The 25082-nt window shown below is 47.0% G+C and overlaps 1 protein-coding gene across 2 annotated transcripts in view; it reads left to right on the forward strand.

The window, feature by feature from the left end:
• The first annotated feature begins 1111 nt into the window (after positions 1-1111).
• LOC139577336 (BMP-2-inducible protein kinase-like) overlaps positions 1112-25082 on the forward strand; it is a 68632-nt gene continuing 44661 nt past the window's right edge. Inside the window, exon 1 of one of the 2 annotated variants that reach the window (XM_071404370.1) lies at positions 1112-2149. In XM_071404370.1, the coding sequence (XP_071260471.1) occupies positions 1996-2149 (154 nt within the window). In that variant the 5' untranslated portion in view covers positions 1112-1995. The remainder of the gene's footprint in view (positions 2150-25082) is intronic. The other variant, XM_071404369.1, reaches the window with a different exon arrangement.

A 25082-nucleotide genomic window follows, 5' to 3' on the forward strand; every position in this document is an offset into this window, starting at 1 on the left:
AGCAACCAGTGATCCGGGTCACGGCACCAATGTAACAGTATAACTTTACGGCGTCCCCTCGCCCCGACACGGGCGCGAACCAGGGACCCTCTGCACACATCAACAACAGTCACCCACGAAGCGTCGTTACCCATCGCTCCACAAAAGCCGCGGCCCTTGCAGAGCAAGGGGCAACACTACATATTGGTTTCAGAGCAAGTGACGTAACTGATTGAAATGCTACTAGCGCGTACCCGCTAACTAGCTAGCCATTTCACATCCGTTACACTGGGTTAGGTTGTCAACTGTCTGATTGGGCCATAACAAACCAATCATAACAATAGGAGGGGACGGACAGAGCTGGGTTAGGTTGTCAACTGTCTGATTGGGCAATAACAAACCAATCATAACAATAGGAGGGGACGGACAGAGCTGGGTTAGGTTGTCAACTGTCTGATTGGACAATAACAAACCAATCATAACAATAGGAGGGGACGGACAGAGCTGGGTTAGGTTGTCAACTGTCTGATTGGACAATAACAAACCAATCATAACAATAGGAGGGGACGGACAGAGCAGGGTTAGGTTGTCAACTGTCTGATTGGGCAATAACAAACCAATCATAACAATAGGAGGGGACGGACAGAGCAGGGTTAGGTTGTCAACTGTCTGATTGGACAATAACAAACCAATCATAACAATAGGAGGGGACGGACAGAGCTGGGTTAGGTTGTCAACTGTCTGATTGGACAATAACAAACCAATCATAACAATAGGAGGGGACGGACAGAGCTGGGTTAGGTTGTCAACTGTCTGATTGGGCAATAACAAACCAATCATAACAATAGGAGGGGACGGACAGAGCAGGGTTAGGTTGTCAACTGTCTGATTGGGCAATAACAAACCAATCATAACAATAGGAGGGGACGGACAGAGCAGGGTTAGGTTGTCAACTGTCTGATTGGACAATAACAAACCAATCATAACAATAGGAGGGGACGGACAGAGCAGGGTTAGGTTGTCAACTGTCTGATTGGGCAATAACAAACCAATCATAACAATAGGAGGGGACGGACAGAGCTGGGTTAGGTTGTCAACTGTCTGATTGGACAATAACAAACCAATCATAACAATAGGAGGGGACGGACAGAGCTGGGTTAGTCAAGAAGGAGGTCGAAGTTTACCGAGCCTGCGCCTGGCTGGTATCAACAAGACACGAGGCCGAAGACATGATAAAATAAATCGAACCACCGGAATTGCACGCGATATTTAATGAACGGTTCGTGCGGAGTTTCGGTGGGATTGCACGGTGGTGGTTACATGTGGTCGTAGCTAGCTTATCTTGATAGAAGCAAGTGAAGACAGTTAGCCAACCATCAAGCCTAGCGAGAAGTGTCCCAGAGAAGTAGCGGGCTGAAGGCAAGTGGTTCTTCGACGAATCGTTTGACAAAAGGAGCAGTTGGACATTTTATAGCCAGCCAGCTAGCGAGACGGAGTCGCATACCGTGCTCACAACACCGGTATCGTGATATATGCTCTTTCGTGCTTTAACATGCCTTCTAGCGCTCGTTGTTGAAGCGTCTGCCTACTACTGTCTGCAGACTGTTTTGGTGCAGCAACGAGTGCCTGATAGCCACACGCTAGCTAGCTGATACTACACGGGTAACTAGCTAACAGCGTGGATCTACTGTCTCATTATCTCGCTTTAACGTCAAAAGACCAAAACTAACAAGCACATTTTGTTGTCAACTCGGAGGCAGAGTTGTTAGCCAGATAGCTAGCTAAACCGCTGACCAGTCGGTCAAGAGGAGCAACATTTCCTCGCCTGATAATTTCGCCTTGCTGTGTCATGACGTTAAAGTGCAAGTCAAGTCATTTCAAAGAGTATGCGAGATAACAACATTTGGCATAAGTAGAAAGGGGGGGGGGGGTCAGGAATCCTTCATTAAAGTTGGCTACTGTCGACCGTAGTTGAACCAAAGGACTGTATTTGTAGGTCAGTCTCGACAGCAAAGAATGAAGAAGTTTTCCCGTATGCCGAAGTCGGAGAGCGGCGGACCGGGAGGAGGTTCCGGGTCCGGATCGAGCTCTGGAGTCGTCAGTAACTACTTTGGGAAAGTGTTTGCCGTGGGCCGGTATCAAGTCACGGTGGAAGAACTCATAGCAGAAGGTGTGTCATCTCTCTTTTATATAACATTAGACTATTGCACGTTAAGTACATAAAATCTAAATGTATTGGTCGCATACACATATTTAGCAGATGTTATTATTGCGGGTGTAGCGAAATGCTTATGTAACCTAGCTCCTATAGTGCAGTAATATCTAACAATACACAACCACATGGATCTTAAGTCAAAGAATGGCATTTAGAAATATTAGGACGAGCAGTGTGTTGTGTAGATATCTGAAGGATAGAATAGTATATGTAGAGGAATAGGATGGGCTTCACCCAAATACCTTGCATTCAGATCCCTTAACTTTTTCCACATTGTTACATTACAGCGTTATATAAATTACATGTTTTTCTTACCAATCTACACACAATACCCCATAATGACAAGGCAAAAACAAATTTGCAAACAATTATGAAAACCTTTTATTTACATCAGTATTCAGATTCTTTCCTATGAGACTGGAAATTGAGCTCAGGTGCATCCTTATTCCATTGGTCACCCTTGAGATGTTTCTGAAAACTTGATTGGAGTTCACCTGTGGTAAATGTAATTGATTGGACATGATTTGGGAAGGCACACACCTGTCTATATAAAGGTCCCACAGTTGACAGTGAATGTCAGAGCAAAAATCCAAGCCACGAGGTCGAAGGAATTGTCCGTAGAGCTCCAAGACAGGATTGTGTCGAGGCACAGATCTGGGGAAAGGAACCTAAACATTTCTGCAGAATTGAAGGTCCCCAAGAACACTGGCCTCCATCATTCTTAAGTGGAAGAAGTTTGGGACCACCAAGACTCTTCCTAGAGCTGGCCGCTTGGCCAAACTGAGCTATCTGGGGAGAACGGCCTTGGTTAGGGAGGTGACCAAGAACCTGATAGTAACTCTGACAGAGCTCCAGAGTTCCTCTGTGGAGATGGGAGAACCTTCCAGAAGGACAACCATCTCTGCAGCACTCCACCAATCTGGCCTTTATGATAGTCTGGTCTGATGGAAGCCACTCCTCAGTAAAAGGCACATGACAGCCCACTTGGAGATGGACAAAAGGCACCTAAACGACTCTCAGACCATGACAAACCAGATTCTCTAGTCTGATGAAACCAATACTAAATTCTTTGGCCTGAATGCCAAGCGTCACGTCTGGAGGAAACCTGGCACCGCTCATCACCTGGCTAATACCATCCCCACGGTGAAGCATGGTGGCAAAATTTCTTTTATTTATTTAAAGACGGGTCGCCACTGTTTTTAATATTTATATTTAACTAGGCAAGTCAGTTGAACAAATTCGTATTTACAATGATAACCAAAAGGCAACCTGTGAGGACAGGGGATGAAAAATACAAATACATTTTAAATAAATAAAAATATAGGACAAAAGACACCAAGACAACACTACATGAAGAGAGACCTAAGACAACAGCATGGTAGCAACACATGAGCATCATGCTGTGGAGCTGTTTATCAGCTGCAGGGACTGGGAGACTAGTCAGGATCGAGGAAAAGATTAACGGAGCAAAGTACAGAGATCTTTAACCTGCTCAGGACCTCGAGCTGGGGCGACAGTTCACCTTCCAACAGGATAACGACCCTAAGCACACAGCCAAGACAATGCAGGAGTGGCTTTGGGACAGGTCTCCGAATCTCCTAGTGGCCCAGCCAGAGCACGGACTTGAACCTGATCAAACATCTCTGGAGAGACCTGAAAATAGCTGTGCTCATCCAACGCTCCTCATCCAACCTGACAGAGCTCCTCATCCAACCTGACAGAGCTTGAGAGGATCTGCAGAGAATAATGGGAGAAAGTCCTCATATACAGGTGTGCCAAGCTTGTAGCGTCAAACCCATGAAGACTGGAGGCTGTGATCGCTGCCGAAGGTGCTTCAAGTAACAGACACATTTCTGCGTTATCCTCAAAGCGGGACGCGTCGTTGGCACTGTGTTATCCTCAAAGCGGGACGCGTCGTTGGCACTGTGTTATCCTCAAAGCGGGACGCGTCGTTGGCACTGTGTTATCCTCAAAGCGGGACGCGTCGTTGGCACTGTGTTATCCTCAAAGCGGGCCGTGTCGTTGGCACTGTGTTATCCTCAAAGCGGGACGCGTCGTTGGCACTGTGTTATCATCAAAGCGGGTCTCGTCGACGGCACTGTGTTATCCTCAAAGCGGGTCTCGTCGACGGCACTGTGTTATCCTCAAAGCGGGTCTCGTCGACGGCACTGTGTTATCCTCAAAGAAGGTGTTATAACTTGTTCGGGAGCACCACATCGGTGTCTGTGACACGCCCTGTACCCATCCAGTACATACACTTCCATCCACTGGCTGTTTGTCTTCAATAAAGGGGTTTAAACCATTTTCACCCCAAAGCTATTTAGCTATTCTGCCCTACCAAGTCAAAAGGCAGTCACTGCTCATAGCGTAGAACGGAGAAAAATAGCTTTTTATTTACCTTGGTTACACAGTAACTTGATGCAGTTACTGCTAACATGACCCCCATTTTCTCCAAAACACAATACAATAGAGGCAGGATACTTGTCCACAAGATTAAGCATGCATTTAATGTAGCAAAAATGACACATTTGTCACCCAATTGGCAGTAACTTTTTTGCTTGGTAGGGCAGTATTGCTCTTTCTCCCAGAAAACTAACAGTACATATCAGGGAGGCAAGTTTGTTCTACATTATGTATTTCTTTCTAGAACTTTCCACAATATTGCCTTTTTGAACATGGGCCTACACTCAAAGCCCCACCACTCTGTCTTAGTCTTTAGTTGACTGTAACATAGAAAAGTTTACAAGTCCTGCAAAAATGACCAGTCAACAGCTCCCTGATACTAACAACGTCAAATCTGTTTGAGTCAACATCTAGCCTTTAGACTGCTTCCTGAGTCATACAGGTGTTCTCCTCTCACTTAGCAACACATCACTGACTAACCACCTTACCTGTTCTACCACTTATCATTTAAAAAACAAACAGCTGGCTGTGCACAGTGAGGTGTGTGTTCATTTGTCTGCTTCGGCGAGTTCTTTTTGCTTTTTTCCGGCTGTTCGGGGCACCGTTTTCTCGAGGCAAGCTGAAGTCTACGCCCCTTTGTCGGTAATTGGTCAACAGTAGAGGACTCTTGAATAAAGTCTTGGTTGTCGTTTAACGAGAGTGGACTCGTTTTCATAGATTTCTTTTTTCATTGCGAAATACTAGTTAGATAATCCTCGCGCATCATTAACACACCAGTGTTTTACATTTGGCATTTACGTTTGTATTTTATTTAGTCTGGTCATTTTAAACTAAAATATCATTAAGTCTCAGTTACATTTGTCATTTTGAATAATGATTTAATCTAGTTATTGGCAATCAGTGGTCCTATCTGGCTGCCCTCCTCTCCCTGCTTGTCCCCATACGGCCCCTCTCTCCTCTCTCTGGTTGTCCCCATACGGCCCCTCTCTCCTCTCCCTGGTTGTCCCCATACGGCCTCCCTCTCCTCTCTCTGGTTGTCCCCATACGGCCCCCCTCTCCTCTCTCTGGTTCTCCCTGGTTCTCCCCATACGGCCCCTCTCTCCTCTCCCTGGTTCTCCCCATACGGCCCCTCTCTCCTCTCCCTGCTTGTCCCCATACGGCCCCTCCTCTCCCTGGTTCTCCCCATACGGCCCCTCTCTCCTCTCCCTGCTTGTCCCCATATGGCCCCTCTCCTCTCCCTGGTTGTCCCCATACGGCCTGGTGGTGTCTATTAGTGGGTCGTTGTTGGTGTGACTGCTCTCTGTGTCCCCCTCTAACCCTGCCGTCCCTCTAGCAGGCTGGTGGCGTCAGTTAGCGGGTCGTTGCTGATGTGACTGAACTCTCTGTGTCCAGAACTAACTCAATGAATAATTCTCAGACCCCCCCTTTGTTCTCCCTCCCTCTCCAAACCCCCACTACTCTGTTTCCTCCTGCCATTAGTCAGCAGCAGCTGTTCAATGAAAAACATGAGATTCCCTCGACGCCTCAAACAGAGAATATTTTCTAGTCTATAGGTGTGAGTTACCTAACCTTAAACGTTTTCTCTATCCTTTGCCAAGCCAATATAGGGTCTCTTTGTTGATTTGCCTTGACATTTAACGTGTGCTGTTAATCGTGCTGTTTTCAACACTAGTCATTATATACCACTGGTTGCGATCTACTGATGAAGGAGCACACACACAGCAGAGTGGTATCTGGTGATGAGCAGGAACTCGATCATTTCCCCCGTCTACGCTCTGTTCTGAGAAGGTGACCTCAGAGTTGATAAGCAGACTTTAGCGACAGGAAGTCATCTGTGAGCTAGTCACCATTGGTCTATTATCTCTCTTCCTCAACTGATCGCTCGACGGACACTTTTCTTGACTTCTGTAGTTCCTACTCTGTCGTTCTCGACACCGTTCGAAGAAATAGCCTGAAACTCCTCTGTTTGGTGCACGTTACATTGAGGAGCTGTAAGCAGCAGCTCTACTAGAGTAGTATTTTTCCGCTCTCAATCTGTATCATAAATCTTCAAAATTATGCAAATGAACATTTTAAAACATAACATTAACAAGGGTATAGACCGATAAGCATGACTGTTTGAAATACTTTTTTATTTTTATTTTTAATCGACTGCTATTTCCTGTAATGACTAGGCTAACATGTTATTTTGTGATGGTAATGTTTTTGGGGCACTTTTTATATCAGCTTTTCATTTTATCGGCCGTCTATTACCGACTAACGGAAACTCCTGGTGTGTGTGCATGTCAAACAGCCAATGTTTACATTCAAGAGAAAGTTCTAGGAAATGCCCCCCCCAGGTCAACAGCAAGACCAGCCATTTCTGGTTGTCACGATCACCTGTGTTAGTTCCACCTCACCTGCAGTGTTTAGTGTAATGAGGTCTGTGTGTGTCCCAATTGACATTGCACCATACCCCCTATATAGTGTACTACTGTTGACTGGGGCCCGTAGTGCTCTAATGTAGGGCACTACTGTTGACTGGGGCCCATAGCGCTCTAATGTAGGGCACTACTGTTGACCGGGGCCCGTAGGGCACTACTGTTGACCGAGGCCCGTAGTGCTCTAATGTAGGGCACTACTGTTGACTGGGGCCCATAGCGCTCTAATGTAGGGCACTACTGTTGACTGGGGCCCATAGCGCTCTAATGTAGGGCACTACTGTTGACCGGGGCCCGTAGGGCACTACTGTTGACCGGGGCCGTAGTGTTCTAATGTAGGGCACTACTGTTGACCGGGGCCCGTAGCGTTCTAATGTAGGGTACTACTGTTGACCGGGGCTGTAGTGTTCTAATGTAGGGCACTACTGTTGACTGGGGCCCGTAGTGTTCTAATGTAGGGCACTACTGTTGACCGGGGCCCGTAGCGTTCTAATGTAGGGTACTACTGTTGACCGGGGCCGTAGTGTTCTAATGTAGGGCACTACTGTTGACTGGGGCCCGTAGTGTTCTAATGTAGGGCACTACTTTTGACCGGGGCCCGTAGTGTTCTAATATAGGGCACTACTGTTGACCGGGGCCCGTAGCGTTCTAATGTAGGGCACTACTGTTGACCGGGACCCGTAGCGCTCTAATGTAGGGCACTACTGTTGACCGGGGTCCGTAGTGCTCTAATGTAGGGCACTACTGTTGACTGGGGCCCGTAGCGCTCTAATGTAGGGCACTACTGTTGACTGGGGCCCATAGCGCTCTAATGTAGGGCACTACTGTTGACCGGGGCCCGTAGTGCTCTAATGTAGGGCACTACTGTTGACTGGGGCCCATAGCGCTCTAATGTAGGGCACTACTGTTGACTGGGGCCCATAGCGCTCTAATGTAGGGCACTACTGTTGACTGGGGTCCGTAGTGCTCTAATGTAGGGCACTACTGTTGACTGGGGCCCATAGCGCTCTAATGTAGGGCGCTACTGTTGACCGGGGCCCGTAGTGCTCTAATGTAGGGCACTACTGTTGACCGGGGTCCGTAGTGCTCTAATGTAGGGCACTACTGTTGACTGGGGCCCGTAGCGCTCTAATGTAGGGCACTACTGTTGACCGGGGCCCGTAGTGCTCTAATGTAGGGCGCTACTGTTGACCGGGGCCCGTAGTGCTCTAATGTAGGGCACTACTGTTGACCGGGGTCCGTAGTGCTCTAATGTAGGGCACTACTGTTGACTGGGGCCCATAGCGCTCTAATGTAGGGCACTACTGTTGACTGGGGCCCATAGCGCTCTAATGTAGGGCACTACTGTTGACCGGGGTCCGTAGCGCTCTAATGTAGGGCACTACTGTTGACTGGGGCCCATAGCGCTCTAATGTAGGGCACTACTGTTGGGCACTACTGTTGACTGGGGCCCATAGCGCTCTAATGTAGGGCGCTACTGTTGACCGGGGCCCGTAGTGCTCTAATGTAGGGCACTACTGTTGACCGGGGCCCGTAGGGCACTGGTCTTTGTCGAGGCATGGGGGGGGGACCTCCCTGGTCTTGGTCGAGGCGTCGTGGGGGGGGGAACCTCCCTGGTCTTTGTCGAGGGGGGGGGAACCTCCCTGGTCTTTGTCGAGGGGGGAACCTCCCTGGTCTTTGTCGAGGGGGGAACCTCCCTGGTCTTTGTCGAGGGGGGAACCTCCCTGGTCTTTGTCGAGGGGGGAACCTCCCTGGTCTTTGTCGAGGGGGGAACCTCCCTGGTCTTTGTCGAGGGGGGAACCTCCCTGGTCTTTGTCGAGGGGGGAACCTCCCTGGTCTTTGTCGAGGGGGGAACCTCCCTGGTCTTTGTCGAGGGGGGAACCTCCCTGGTCTTTGTCGAGGGGGGAACCTCCCTGGTCTTTGTCGAGGGGGGAACCTCCCTGGTCTTTGTCGAGGGGGGAACCTCCCTGGTCTTTGTCGAGGGGGGAACCTCCCTGGTCTTTGTCGAGGGGGGAACCTCCCTGGTCTTTGTCGAGGGGGGAACCTCCCTGGTCTTTGTCGAGGGGGGAACCTCCCTGGTCTTTGTCGAGGGGGGAACCTCCCTGGTCTTTGTCGAGGGGGGAACCTCCCTGGTCTTTGTCGAGGGGGGAACCTCCCTGGTCTTTGTCGAGGGGGGAACCTCCCTGGTCTTTGTCGAGGGGGGAACCTCCCTGGTCTTTGTCGAGGGGGGAACCTCCCTGGTCTTTGTCGAGGGGGGAACCTCCCTGGTCTTCGTCGAGGGGGGGGGGGGGGGGAACCTCCCTGGTCTTTGTCGAGGCGTCGGGGGAGCCTCCCTGGTCTTTGTGGTTTGGATCTGTGTTTTGAAGATCACTGCTCGACTGAGGGACCTTTACAGAGATGCTGAAGTCATTAAAAAGATCACATTTAAACACTTATGGCACACCGTCCATGAACCTATTCAGACTTGCCATAACAAAGAGGTTGAATACTTGAGTCAAGACATTTCAGCTTTTAACATTTTGTAAACATTTCTAAACAAATAATTGCACTTGACCTTGTGTGGTATTGTCTTCAGACTTGTAACACAAAAAAAATTCGGGGGGGGGGGGGGGAAAGTTGAGGTGTGAATACTTTCAGAACACATTAGCATTATTAGCATTCTGTAAATGGTAATGAATGGGTGCGATTGTGTCTCCTTGTCCTACTCTAGCACCCTGTAAAGAATACCTCTGGCACGATGCATCGCTGTCTCTCGTCGCCTCTTTGTTCCAAATTATTTAGCTTCAAACTCAACTCATTGCTTGCGTCCCAAATGCCACTCTATTCCCTACGTAGTGCTCTACTTTTGACCAGAGCCCTATTGGCCCCTATAGGGTGCCATTTTGAGTCATCTCATTATCCATCCAGTCTGTGTTAGGGTAGGCATTGGGCCAAGTGGTGGGATGGGACTTGGGTGTTTTGGAAGATAAAAAGGGAGATCGGGGCTGTTGTTGGTTATAACGGCAGCAGTAACAAACTACACGAGCGTTTCAATAACCTACGCGTTTCAATAACCTAGATCTCCACATCTCTCAAGACAACTGGAGCACTGGGCCAGTCACTTTTTAAATATCACCTGGGCCAGACGCTCTTAAATAACACCTGGGCCAGACGCTCTTAAATATCACCTGGGCCAGTCGCTCTTAAATATCACCTGGGCCAGACGCTCTTAAATATCACCTGGGCCAGACGCTCTTAAATATCACCTGGGCCAGACGCTCTTAAATATCACCTGGGCCAGACGCTCTTAAATATCACCTGGGCCAGACGCTCTTAAATATCACCTGGGCCAGACGCTCTTAAATATCACCTGGGCCAGACGCTCTTAAATATCACCTGGGCCAGACGCTCTTAAATATCACCTGGGCCAGACGCTCTTAAATATCACCTGGGCCAGACGCTCTTAAATATCACCTGGGCCAGACGCTCTTAAATATCACCTGGGCCAGACGCTCTTAAATATCACCGGGGCCAGACGCTCTTAAATAACACCGGGGACAGACGCTCTTAAATATCACCTGGGACAGACGCTCTTAAATATCACCTGGGCCAGACGCTCTTAAATATCACCTGGGCCAGACGCTCTTAAATATCACCTGGGCCAGACGCTCTTAAATATCACCTGGGCCAGACGCTCTTAAATATCACCGGGGCCAGACGCTCTTAAATATCACCGGGGCCAGACGCTCTTAAATAACACCTGGGCCAGACGCTCTTAAATATCACCTGGGCCAGACGCTCTTAAATATCACCTGGGCCAGACGCTCTTAAATATCACCGGGGCCAGACGCTCTTAAATATCACCGGGGCCAGACGCTCTTAAATAACACCTGGGCCAGACGCTCTTAAATATCACCGGGGCCAGACGCTCTTAAATAACACCTGGGACAGACGCTCTTAAATAACACCTGGGACAGACGCTCTTAAATAACACCTGGGACAGACGCTCTTAAATAACACCTGGGACAGACGCTCTTAAATATCACCGGGGCCAGACGCTCTTAAATAACACCTGGGCCAGACGCTCTTAAATATCACCGGGGCCAGACGCTCTTAAATAACACCGGGGCCAGACGCTCTTAAATAACACCGGGGACAGACGCTCTTAAATATCACCTGGGCCAGACGCTCTTAAATATCACCTGGGCCAGACGCTCTTAAATATCACCGGGGCCAGACGCTCTTAAATAACACCGGGGACAGACGCTCTTAAATATCACCTGGGCCAGACGCTCTTAAATATCACCGGGGCCAGACGCTCTTAAATAACACCTGGGACAGACGCTCTTAAATAACACCTGGGACAGACGCTCTTAAATATCACCGGGGCCAGACGCTCTTAAATAACACCTGGGACAGACGCTCTTAAATAACACCTGGGACAGACGCTCTTAAATATCACCTGGGCCAGACGCTCTTAAATATCACCTGGGACAGACGCTCTTAAATATCACCTGGGCCAGACGCTCTTAAATATCACCTGGGCCAGACGCTCTTAAATAACACCTGGGACAGCACAGGTGTAACACATACTGACTAACGAGGTGACACTAACCGGTGTGCCAAATGTCAAACCTTGACATATAAATGGGAAAACTAAAGGCTGTAACTAGGGTTGCACATTTTGGGGAATATTCAGAAGTGTTTTCTGTTGGAATTAATGGAAATATATGCAAATGAATATAGCATTTAAATGTAGATTTTTTTTTTGTTGCATAGGATATATTTACCATATCATATAGAGACAGAAACAAACTTTTACCCGACCATAAGTAGACATGGCAAATTATTAAATCCTTCCCCCAAAAATGTTTACATTTTTTTTTAATGTTGTTAAGAATTTAACTTAAATGAGTTGACTCTTCACATGTGGTGATTTCACTGAACAACAAAGGGAATATTGAATGATCCCCAATGATCCATTGCATCTCCCAAACACGTTTTCAACATACATCTGTAAAATGATAGTCTAGAAACTAAAGCTTTGGTTGTCTTCCTCTCAGGCTTCCATGTCTTCTCCCTGGACCTCCTCAATGTCCACCTCTTGAACATCAGACTCTGAGCCCTCATCTTCACTGTCACCTTTCCGACCTTGTTGAGGATGGCTCGTTGTCAGGCTCAAAAAGCCTCAAATTTGCCCGGATGGCCACCAATTTTTCAACCCTTGTATTGGTCAGCCTGTTGCGTGCTTTGGTGTGTGTGTGTGTTCCCAAACAAGGACCAGTTGCGCTCTGAGGCGGCTGATGTTGGTGGGATTTGGAGGATGATGGAGGCAACAGGGGAAAGAGCCTCAGATCCACAAAGTCCCATTCACCAGGTGGCTGATGAGATATGTTGGCACGACTGCCATATTGCATCTCCATCCCAAAGCCCTTGCTTGGAAGTGTACTTCGTCAGACTGCCCAGAACCTTGCCCTCATCCAGGCCAAGGTGGCGAGACACGGTAGTGATGACACCATAAGCCTTGTTGATCTCTGCACCAGACAGGATGCGCTTGCCAGCATACTTGGGGTCCAACATGTACGCTGCGGCGTGTTTGGGCTTCAGGCAGAAGTCTTCCTGCTTTTTGATGTATTTCAGAACTGCAGTTTCCTCTGCTTGGAGCAACAGTGAAGTGGGCAGGGCAGTACGGATTTAACTCTCTTACATCTGCAAGCAGAGTCTGAACATCAGACAGGATGGCATTGTCTCCCTCAATCAGTTCAATGGCTACTGCTATAGGTGTCAGGAGTTTCAGGCTGCTTACCACTCTCTCCCAAAATACACCATCCAGGAGGATCCTCTTTTTGGCGTTGTCCATCTCGGCAGACTGTGATATGGCCATTTCTTGGAGAGACTCCTTCCCCTCCAGGAGACTGTCAAACATGATGACAACACCACCCCAACGGGTGTTGCTGGGCAGCTTCAATGTGGTGCTCTTATTCTTCTCACACTGCTTGGTGAGGTAGATTGCTGCTATAACTTGATGACCCTTCACATACCTAACCATTTCCTTGGCTCTCTTGTAGAGTGCATCCATTGTTTTCAGTGCCATGATGTCCTTGAGGAGCAGATTCAATGTGTGAGACAGCACAGCCAATGGGTGTGATGTGAGGGTAGGACTCCTCCACTTTAGACCAAGCAGCCTTCATGTTCGCAGCATTGTCTGTCACCAGTGCAAATACCTTCTGTGGTCCAAGGTCATTGACGACTGCCTTCAGTTCATCTGAAATGTAGAGACCAGTGTGTCTGGTAAAGCATGTCTGGTTGGAGGGGTGTATGCCTGGAGAACATTCAGAAATCTCTTCCAATACACATTGTCTGTGAGCATCAGAGCTGAACCAGTTGAATACACAGCTCGAGCAAGACATTGATTAGCATTTCTCTGACCACATTCCTGAGTCAAAATAAACTTCTGCTTCCAGGAGGACCATGAGCTGTTGCTAATCGATAAGGTGTCTGATTCATCATTTTCACCTCGAATAGAGGGACTTTTGTCAGAGATTGCTTGTTGTGAGCGCTGAGGGAACTTTATGCACTTGGCCAGATTCTGCATTTTTTGTTGCATTCTTTACATGTGATTTGGCACAGTATTTGAAAATGTACACAGCTTTTCCTTCTACATTAGCTGCAATGAAATGTCTCCACACATCAGATAGTGCCTGTGGCATTTTCCTGTAAAGATTTGAAAAAAATAAGTAGAAAATAAAACAAATACAACTCCATGTACAGATAAATAGTTAAGCAGTTAGATTAAACAACTCCTTTGTAAGATAAATGCTTTAAAATGAAACATGTATGGAAACAGGTGAATTAACACTCCTCAGTTAGCAGGCTCAAGCAAGCTAAAACTCACATGGTAGCAAAAACTACTAGCAGAAATGGTTAGAAATGATTTAAACACACTTTGCTGTAGGCTACTATTTACTAGTTAACAAAAATGATGTATATGTCATATAAAATATATTCACCCCACCCAGTATTGTAATCAAAACTTAACAGAAAGCATGTAGTCCTTGGCTCAGACAGTGTAGTAGTGTGGGCTCAATAGCATCTCATTAGTGTGCAAGATCTTGAGAATCAGCTGTACATGTGATGGAAGAATGCACTGTGCATGCAGAGGGTTACAATTCCATTGAATCACGGATAGTTTAACAAATTATTTTCCACATGATCTAGAATTGCCTTTATGTGTATCCCACAAAAAAGGGTCACTGTTATGTTAACTTTTTTTTGATTAATTTAAGCCCTCGAATTTTGCTTAACTTCCCATGGGAAATTATTCAAATTTACCGGAAAGTTTCCAACCCTTTGCAGACCTACCTGCAGAGGTGGGACCAAGTCATGCGACTACCCGTAACACAAGTTATCAACTGCAAATGAGAACAAGATGTATTTAGTTATCCTTCAGCTACTCCCCTTAAATCTGAATTATTTTTGCAAAGTTTGTGGTTACTGCCAGGGTTTAGGCTCCCCGCCTGAGAATTACAATGGCAGAAAAATCCCTGATTTTTACCTTGATTGACATGCAATGAGTAGCCTACTCCTATTTTTGCAACACTCAATTGATCTCGACACATGTTATTTAAAGAGAGCCTCTTGGGGGGGAGGTTTTCCGTGGTAACAGGTTCTTTCACTCCATGCACATTAACTAATAGGCTGAGGTTTATATTTGACTCGTTGAAAACAGCACAGTGAATGTGCCATATGCACCAACGGCCCTGTAAAGCAGGTGGTTAGAGCGCTGGACTAGTTAACCGTAAGGTTGCAAGATTGAATCCCCCGAGCTGACATGGTAAAAATCTGTCGTTCTGCCCCCTGAACGAGGTAGTTAACCCACTGTTCCTAGACCGTCATTGTAAATAAGAATGTGTTCTTAACTGACTTGCCTAATTTAAATAAAGGTGTCTCAGCCAAATCGATGTCCTAAAAAATACCGATTTCCGATTTGTTATGAAAACTCGAAATCGGCCCTAATTAATCGGCCATTCCGATTTAATCGGTCGACTTCTAGACTGGACAACAAGACATGCTACCATATATGGCCAGGGTTAAGTCTGGCTGCTCACATCGACTTGGATACAGTCACATGCACACGCTTCTCGTCTTACTGCTTCTGTGGTGCTCTTCGCCGTGCACACCTGGGTTACATTCATTAGGGCCCGCTGTAGCACAACGTTTTGCAAAACATAACAAAAATATTCAGGTAGTCCCTCCCTGTTAGTGTTCTGTGTGGCGCCGGGTGCTTAATGAACTGACCCCGAGAATGTTTTTTTTTTTTTTTAAACTAAAGAAAGCTGACTGCATAGACCTTCGTGCTTGTCGTTCACATTCGCCAGACAGACGTTGCCGTACACACCAGAATTGAGCTGTAGTGCGAGGGGAAATTAGGTCAGTCAAGTCTAAAGGGAAGAGGCTGGCGTTTTCTCTCCGCCGTGCATCAGCTCAGACCAGTTGAAATTTCGGCCCATTGGTTGTTAAAATGTTTCCATTACATCCAGCTCAGGCCGTGTTTGATTGTTATCCTGATTTTTTTCCCCCCCTGCACTTGTTTGTGTAACCGCTCATTTCAGTGTGTTGTCCTTGTTAGGTCAGTGTTTAGTTTTTTACCCCGTTTCCCCTCCGGTATACAGAATGAACTGAGTACTACTGCACGAGCCTTGCAGTAGCATCCATCTTCCACTCTGAATGAAAGCTGATCTAAGGGAAGCCAAGTCTGTTGAAAACAGCAGAGTAGTCTGCCTTATCCTCCCTCGCTACTTCCCTCTCTCGCTACTTCCCTCTCTCGCTACTTCCCTCTCTCGCTACTTCCCTCTCTCGCTACTTCCCTCGCTCGCTACTTCCCTCGCTCGCTACTTCCCTCGCTCGCTACTCCCCACCCACCCTCGCTCGCTACTCTCCATCCTTCCCTACTTCCCTCCATCCTTCCCTACTTCCCTCCATCCTTCCCTACTTCCCTCCATCCTTCCCTACTTCCCTCCATCCTTCGCTACTTCCCTCGCTCGCTACTTCCCTCGCTCGCTACTTCCCTCGCTCGCTACTTCCCTCGCTCGCTACTCCCCACCCACCCTCGCTCGCTACTCTCCATCCTTCCCTACTTCCCTCCATCCTTCCCTACTTCCCTCCATCCTTCCCTACTTCCCTCCATCCTTCCCTACTTCCCTCCATCCTTCCCTACTTCCCTCCATCCTTCCCTACTTCCCTCCCTTGCTACTTCGCTACTTCCCTCCTTCGCTACTCCCTTCCCTACTTCCCTCCCTTGCTACTTCCCTACTTCCCTCCCTTGCTATTTCGCTACTTCCCTCCTTCGCTACTCCCTTCCCTCCTTCCCTCCCTCGCTACTATGTTGTCACTCCTCTTTCTTCCCTTCTAAAAGGCAACAGTAAATCATCTGTCAGGAGAAGTACGTCACCGTTTCCCTGCTTTTCTAACATCCTGTACTGGGCCCTGTGCCATTGCATGCAAAGTCTAGTCTAATAGGTATTTAACCAAAAAGTCTGTTAGGATCACAGCTCTACCCCCCCCCCCCCCCCCCACATGTTCTACAGAAGATAGAAACGGGCTGGTTTGGAGAAGACACAGCCTAATACAGAAGCATGTCTGTTCTATGAAATATACTGAACACGTATATGAACGCAACATGTAAAGTGTTGGTCCCATGTTGTTTAATGAGCTGAAATAAAAGATCACAGAAATGTTCCATATATACACAGAAAGCTTGTTTCTCTCAAATGTTGTGCACAAATTTGTTTAAATCCCTGTTTGTGAGCATTACTCCTTTGCCAAGAATAGTCCATCCACCTGACATGTGGCATATCAAGAAGCTGATTTAAACTGCATGGTCATTACACAGGTGCACCTTGTGCTGGGGACAAAAAGGACACTCAAATGTGCAGTTGTCACACACAACACAATGGCACAGATGTCTCAAGTTTTGAGGGAGTGTGTAATTGGCATGCTGACTGCAGTAATGTTCACCAGAGCTGTTGAAAAATAATATATTAAATCATGTATTATTTTTCATCAATTAAAACACAAGGCCAAATCTACACCGGAGTTGCTTACCAAGAAGACAGTGAATGTTCCTGAGTGGCCGAGTTACAGTTTTGACTTAAATCTACTTTAACATCTATGGCAACACCTTGAAAATCTACTTAAATGGTTGTCTAGTAATGATCAACAACCGATTTTAACTACATGGGCTTGATGATTAATTGACCAATTGAATGCAAGTGTGCTTGTATTGGATTACACCAAATGAGTGGAGGTTGAGGAAAGGTTTTGGGGAGGGGGGGGAAAACTCTGAAATAAATACATGTCTAGACTAGTGTTTTATTACAGCCATTTAGCAAAAATGGGCAAACCTGCTTTTACAGCATAGCTCTATTTTAGTAGCATGGGGTTTGCAGTCGTTCCACCCCAAGCCTTTTGACGTTCACTTTGGGAATAGTGGACGTCACGTTGGTTCTAGAGGTCTGTCGTGCATCGGCTCCTATGGTCAAATTGAATTTCCTTTTTCAAAAGCATGGATGCTGCTGCTTGTTTTTCCATAAAGGTTCACAGCTGGAGCAGGAGCAGGGTGAGATTGTAATGAATGCCGCTAGTTTTAGCTGTGTACCAAAACAAGTGGGCGGCTTCCATTTTTGCTGATAAAAGCAAATCCTAGACTGTTGCTTTTCAAGCAAGAGGCTAAGTCTCTCTTTTTTCCAAATCCACATTGTGTTCAGAGATTAGGCTCTGTTTCATGTTTGACATCCTTGTAACAAATTTAGCTAATTAGACCGATTTTTAAAATCTAGGATAAAGCTGTTTTATACAGTAGAGGCTTCATAATTACCCTGCCTGTCTTGTCAAACAAGACAATGTTCCTTATCAAAGGGCTTCCGTGGATTCCAGAACGCCTGGAAAGTTCCAGAACGCCTGGAAAGTTCCAGAACGTGATAAGTGTGCTCAGTGTTCCGTGAAGGGGGCTGATCTACTCTCCTGGTGCAGAATCTATCAACTACCCGCCAAAAGCTTACTCTGCTCAAATTATTATTTTTTGGTCCCACAACCATTTATATCTGCATAGTATTTCTCGAACATCATCGTGTTGTAACTTTGGAAGAATCTTTTTTTTAAACGTGGCTATCGATTATTATTATAATTTTTTTTTTTTTAAACACACCATTTTGAATTGTTACATTGCTTGGGCTTATAAAAGCACAGAGTAGCAGAGAACTCTACACGGACTGGTATTTTAATCAATGAATAGGCTTAAAAATCATTTTCACAATGGGATTTTTCTTCTCCCGGGAAAATTGGCCGGCGCCAGTTTTATCTATCTTCATATTTTTGGGGGGCCAAAAGCCGGCTATTACCGGCTAACCGAAACTCTTTGCCGGATTCATTTATCCAGACTTTAAGAAAATGTGTTTTCTTCAAGACCTCTCATGTCTAACTGAATCATTACTTGTTTACAGTGTCTGTCTGTACAGAAGATTCTGTCTGGTGGATGAGTATGGAATAATGGTCTCTTTAGCGGGGGAGGGAGGAAGGAGGGGAGGAAGGAGGGAGGAGGGAGGGAGAGAGGAGAGGGAGGGGGGAGACTGGTGGATGAGATCAAGGCTTGCAAAGCGGTCCCAGTGGAAAAATGATACATTACTTTTATTTTTTCTCTTGGTTACATGGCACGGCATATCAGAGAGTGTTTGGGGGGGGGGGTCAGATACCGTCCTTCTCTCATCCTGGGATTTAATGTATTATCAATTTAGTACACAAGGGGGGGGCAAAAACCCCAAAACCAAGCCCATTGATGCTAGAATGCTAACAAAATTAGCACAAGTAATGGAACATTTCCATGGAGACTGATAGTTAAATATGCTATTGAGAGCCAACGAAACATTTACTAAAAGCAAAGAAGCTGTAGCATCAGGGACCATGACATCCCCTCTAGTCACCAGACTAGGGCCTATAGATAGATATATATATATATATAGATATATATATATATCCCTATAGTCGAAAGTGGCTTCCTCTTCTCATCTCCTTACGTGTTTTTTCAGGGTCTACAGTTTGGGGGGAAAACGACGACAATCGTCTCTCCCAGATCAATTCTGCCTTTTTAAGAACGCCCTTGAGCCTGTCGCTTGGGTGTGAGTGGGATTTGACCTGTGTCGATGTGGCAGTGGCAAAACACAAGCTGAGAGAATATCCAGCCACACAGGATGGAGAAATTCATCTGTTTAATAGTCATTTAAATTATTAATATATAGGCTTTACATTGTCTACCATTTTTAGCTGGGGGAGAACAACCAATCACGGACTGAAGCTTTTAATGGGTGATTGAGAGGTGTTTTTAGCTAAATTACAAAACAATTCTCTTCCCTGTCTCTTTCTAGTAGTAAACTAATGGTTGGTTTAGTGGTGGTGAATATTTGTATTTAACTAGGCAAGTCGGTTAAGAACAAATTCTTATTTTCAATGACGGCCTAGGAACAGTGGGTTAACTGCCTTGTTCAGGAGCAGAATGCCCAATTTAATTTAAAACCATTATTATTTTTAACCCTAACCCTTTTTACACTTTGTCTGATCGGGGATTTGATCTTGCAACCTTCCTGTTTGTAGTCCAACGCTCTAACCACTAGGCTACCCTGCCGCCCCATATCGAGTTACCAAAACCACACATCCCTCTACTCTGCAGTTCTAGACAGAGACTGGAGGGTCGTTGTTTGCGGCTGTTCCGTAAGAATAGGCGGATGCCGGATGGTCACAGAATGTGCGTGAAAAACGATTCGTGTTGAATGACAACAAACGCTTCTTTGAAGAATCCCTACTGTTGACCAATCATTGACTTAGGTTTTACTGACTTGCACATTTCAAAAAAAAATAAATAAATGTCCACAAACTGTTCCCGAATGGGGAAGCATGTGGACTCCTTTATCTATTTCGGGCTCATATCTGTATGGCCTTGTCTGTGTGAGGGGGGCTCGTGTCTGTCTGTGTGTGAGGGGGGGCTCGTGTCTCTGTGTGTGAGGGGGGCTCGTGTCTGTGTGTGTGTGAGGGGGGCTCGTGGACGTCTGTGTGTGAGGGGGGCTCGTGTCTGTCTGTGTGTGTGGGGGGCTCGTGTCTGTCTGTCTGTGTGTGTGGGGGGCTCGTGTCTGTCTGTGTGAGGGGGGCTCGTGTCTGTCTGTCTGTGTGTGAGGGGGGCTCGTGTCTGTCTGTGTGTGAGGGGGGCTCGTGGCCTTGTTAGTCAATGTTGAGAAAATGTTGTTGGTCCTGACCACATCAGTCTCCTGTACGGAGAGGCTCCTTTTTGTCTTCCTACCTTGCCCTGCTCTTTCTCTCCCTCTCCTCCTCTGTATGCAGGGCAAAAAGCCCCCTAACAAACCATCTCTCCTAAGGCACTCTGGGAGATAAATGGACTCTCCTCCTCTGTATGCAGGGCAAAAAGCCCCCTAACAAACCATCTCTCCTAAGGCACTCTGGGAGATAAATGGACTCTCCTCCTCTGTATGCAGGGCAAAAAGCCCCCTAACAAACCATCTCTCCTAAGGCACTCTGGGAGATAAATGGACTCTCCTCCTCTGTATGCAGGGCAAAAAGCCCCCTAACAAACCATCTCTCCTAAGGCACTCTGGGAGATAAATGGACTCTATAGCCACTGCATTTCCGTGTGTGTGTACAAAAGGATTTAGACTGATTTAGTGAGATCCTGAACCATATGGTCTCTGTCAAGTAGGCAGGCAGAGAGGCCAGGCAGAGAGGCCAGGCTCTTTAGGGAGAGAGACTGGGATGGGCCCTTTCTCTCTCTCTCTCTATAAAGTCTCGTGTCTCTCTTGCTGCTTGCCTCCTCTGTCTGCTTGATATCTCATTAGTTTGAGTTCACTCACTTGGCACAACTTGAGTTCAAGGCCGCTACAGTTTTTTATTACAGTTCCAGTTCCAGTACAATCCGAACACAAACAGTTTCCTACCACTGATGGTAATGACTCTAGCTAGCTAGTTGGCTCTGTTTAGGCTAATGTTTATATATAGATCGTCATGAGTAATGGAGAAGAGGCCTTCATGGGTCCAAAAAAATGATTTCCCATCCGGACAGACCCGAGGACAACTAGACCCGTTCTGTATAGACCTAGTCGGATCCAAATCCGAGCAGAAAAGTCCATTTTGTAAGCTCCTTTATGAACCAGAGCTGATGAGAGAGGTGATGCTCTGACAGGGAGAGATGAGAGACTGCAACCAACCAAGCTGACTCGTGCTGTAGTAACCTAATAGCTGCTATAGCCAGGTTGGTTTATCATCCAACATGATTACATAGTACCTGTCTTGACTACGTCAAACCGGGGGAAAAACGAACTAGGCTAATTGACGCTGCGTGTGCTTTCTCATCCTACACAGTAACAAACGACTCTGTTCAGAAATACAACAAAGCAGCCTTACTTGTTGGCTCTTGGTCGTTGTAGCCTATCCTCGGGGCGGCAGGGTAGCCTAGTGGTTAGAGTGGAGGGGCGGCAGGGTAGCCTAGTGGTTAGAGTGGAGGGGCGGCAGGGTAGCCTAGTGGTTAGAGTGGAGGGGCGGCAGGGTAGCCTAGTGGTTAGAGTGGAGGGGCGGCAGGTAGCCTAGTGGTTAGAGTGGAGGGGCGGCAGGTAGCCTAGTTGTTAGAGTGGAGGGGCGGCAGGGTAGCCTAGTGGTTAGAGTGGAGGGGCGGCAGGTAGCCTAGTGGTTAGAGTGGTTAGAGTGGAGGGGCGGCAGGGTAGCCTAGTGGTTAGAGTGGAGGGGCGGCAGGGTAGCCTAGTGGTTAGTGGAGGGGCGGCAGGGTAGCCTAGTGGTTAGAGTGGAGGGGCGGCAGGGTAGCCTAGTGGTTAGAGTGGAGGGGCGGCAGGGTAGCCTAGTGGTTAGAGTGGAGGGGCGGCAGGGCGGCAGGGTAGCCTAGTGGTTAGAGTGGAGGGGCGGCAGGGTAGCCTAGTGGTTAGAGTGGAGGGGCGGCAGAGTAGCCTAGTGGTTAGAGTGGAGGGGCGGCAGGGTAGCCTAGTGGTTAGAGTGGAGGGGCGGCAGGGCGGCAGGGTAGCCTAGTGGTTAGAGTGGAGGGGCGGCAGGGTAGCCTAGTGGTTAGAGTGGAGGGGCGGCAGGGTAGCCTAGTGGTTAGAGTGGAGGGGCGGCAGGGTAGCCTAGTGGTTAGAGTGGAGGGGCGGCAGGGTAGCCTAGTGGTTAGAGTGGAGGGGCGGCAGGGTAGCCTAGTGGTTAGAGTGGAGGGGCGGCAGGGTAGCCTAGTGGTTAGAGTGGAGGGGCGGCAGGGTAGCCTAGTGGTTAGAGCGTTGGGCCTAGTTAACCGGAAGGTTGTTAGATCAAATCCCTGAGCTGACAATCTGTCGTTCTGCCTCTGAACAAAGCACAGTTCCTAGGCCGTCATTGAAAATAAGAATTTGTTCTTTAACTGACTTGCCTAATTAAATAATCATTTTTTAAACGTTTAATTCCATCGTCCATTGGTTAGATATCTCCTGACCACACCCCCTCCCCACGGAGGCCCTATGACTGTAGCCTAGTGCTGCTTTGATGACTTCTGATTGGCTAACAACAAGCTAAACACGCCACTCGTTTTTAAAAGCAACGAGCAGCAGCATCAATAATAATTTCAGGGCGTCCTTCCGGAAGAGTCCGTTAAAATACCAGAGACCCGTGACAATCATATCCGACCCAGACCCGTGACACTCGTATCAGATCCGACCTGTGACACAGATTACGGCCCCGAGGTTACGGCCGAGAGGTCACTGCCCGAGAGGTTACCGCCCGAGGTTATAAGAGCTTATCACTGCTTTATCGTGTATACATTATCAGTGCTAATTTCTCATTAGCAGACTGTGTGATGAGAGAATCGTGCGCCGCTGTCCTTTCACAGCCCTAAAGAGTTGACAGGACGTTGATCTGAGACGGATTTAAGCCAATCTAGAATGTAGGCTGCTGTTAGCCCACGTGGACTTGGCTCCTGCCGTGGTCAGTCCCCTTTCTCTCCTCTATGAATTACGTTGTGGTAATATCAACTGGTTCTATTATATCGTGGAACACACATCTTCACAAATGCAGTAACCTCAGCCGTGGTGTTTGCTTGTAGAAGCCTATGGCTGTGTAATGACACAGCCTTGTTTTTTGTAAATTAGCAAACAATACTTATTTCCCGAGCCTTTATCACTGTCAAGACACCTATTTGACAGTAAAACAAAAAACATGCTGATTTGTAGTATAATAAAATAAATCCTGATGGAATATGAAATAAATCATGATGTGATATAACAGAAGAAAATGTATTATATTTTATATAACAGAAGAAAATTAAATGATGCCTTAATAGAACACTAGTCAATGTGTCTAGACATTTAACTTGACCATTCAGGCAGCCGGAAAGCACATTCCACCAAATAGTTCTGCAGTATTTTAAATGTTTTTATCTAAAGATCGAGCTGTGACCTCCGTTCGTTAGATTACCGATACCCGTCGCTAGAATATAAACTCTGCTCTCGGACAAATTTTAAGGATGTTTTCAGCACCACACGAATAGGTCTGCCAATGGACGAATAGGTCTGCCAATGGACAGTTCCCTGCTCTTCTCTCGCTGTGTGACTGCTAGCCTACCTCTGCCTGTCTGCCTCGCCGCTCACAGTGGAATTCACAAAACGACTCCTGGGTAAAAAAAAAAAAAAAAAGTGTATCTTGATTTAAACTGTTTCCAACCTGCAATATAATTGTTCTGAACAGCGAGTTGAAAGAATGTTTTCATTCCACCCGCCGGCTGATTTGATAAAATAAAAAAGTTGGGTCAAACACAGGGAACTGTGGGACTCTACCTCGATGCAGGACTCTACCTCGGGGAGCAGTGTTTTTTTGTTAGGCAACAAGGACGCCATTGTGGGGGCGCTGCTTTGTTCCGGCCCTGCAACGGGTCTTTGAAGCCATCCGCTCGGTCCCCTAATGAGAGAAACGTGGACTAGTGACACCAGTCCACGTGATGATAAAATGGCTACGTTATCACATCTCCACTTTGTTTATGTGCAGGGCTGTTTCCAGGCATAAGCGACATAAATGGTATTAACGCAACATGTAAAGTGTTGGTCCCACGTTTCATGAGCTGAAATAAAAGATCCCAGAAATCTTTAAATTTGGTGCACAGAGTTGTTTACATCCCTGTTAGGGAGCATTTCTCCTTTGACAAGTGTCATATGGAGAAGCTGATTTTAAACAGCAAGATCATTACACAGGTGCACCTTCTGCTGGGGACAATTAAAAAAAAAAGTGTAGTTTTGTCACAACACAATACCACAGATGTCTCAAGTTTTGAGGGAGCGTGCAATTGGCATGCTGACTGCTGGAATGTCCAACAGAGCTGTTGCCAGATAATGTTAATTTCTCTACCATAAGTCTACCATACCATACCATAAGTCTACCATACCACTCTACCATACCACATTTTCAGCTTCCGGGAATTGTGTACAGATCCTTGCGACATGGGTCCGTACAGGACCCCGAAACATGAAGCGATTCATGTTATCAATGGAAATTTGAATGCACAAAGTGTATTCAAGGAGGCAAGGAGGCCAATGTCGTTTTAGAACATTTGGCAGTAGAGCCAACCGGCCTTGTGTATGGCGTCGTGTGGGTGAGCGGTTTGCTGACGTCAACGTTGTGAACAGAGTGCCGCATGGGGGGGTTATGGTATGGGGCAGGTATAAGTTACAAACACTTTGTGCATTCAAATTTCCATTGATAACATGAATCGCTTCATGTTTCGGGGTCCTGTACGGACCCATGTCGCAAGGATCTGTACACAATTCCCGGAAGCTGAAAATGTCCCAATTCTGCCATGGCCTGCATACTCACCAGACATGTCACCCATTGAGCATGTTTGGGATGCTCTGGGTCTACGTGTACGACAGCGTGTTCCAGTTTCGGCCAATATCCAGCAACTTTACACAGCCATTAGAGGAGTGAGACAGCATTCTACAATCAACAGCCTGATCAACTCTTATGTGAAGGAAATGTGTCACGCTGCATGAGACAAATCGTGGTCACAC

Source organism: Salvelinus alpinus, chromosome 5, assembly GCF_045679555.1.
Source record: "Salvelinus alpinus chromosome 5, SLU_Salpinus.1, whole genome shotgun sequence".
NCBI classification, from domain to species: Eukaryota; Metazoa; Chordata; class Actinopteri; order Salmoniformes; family Salmonidae; genus Salvelinus; species Salvelinus alpinus.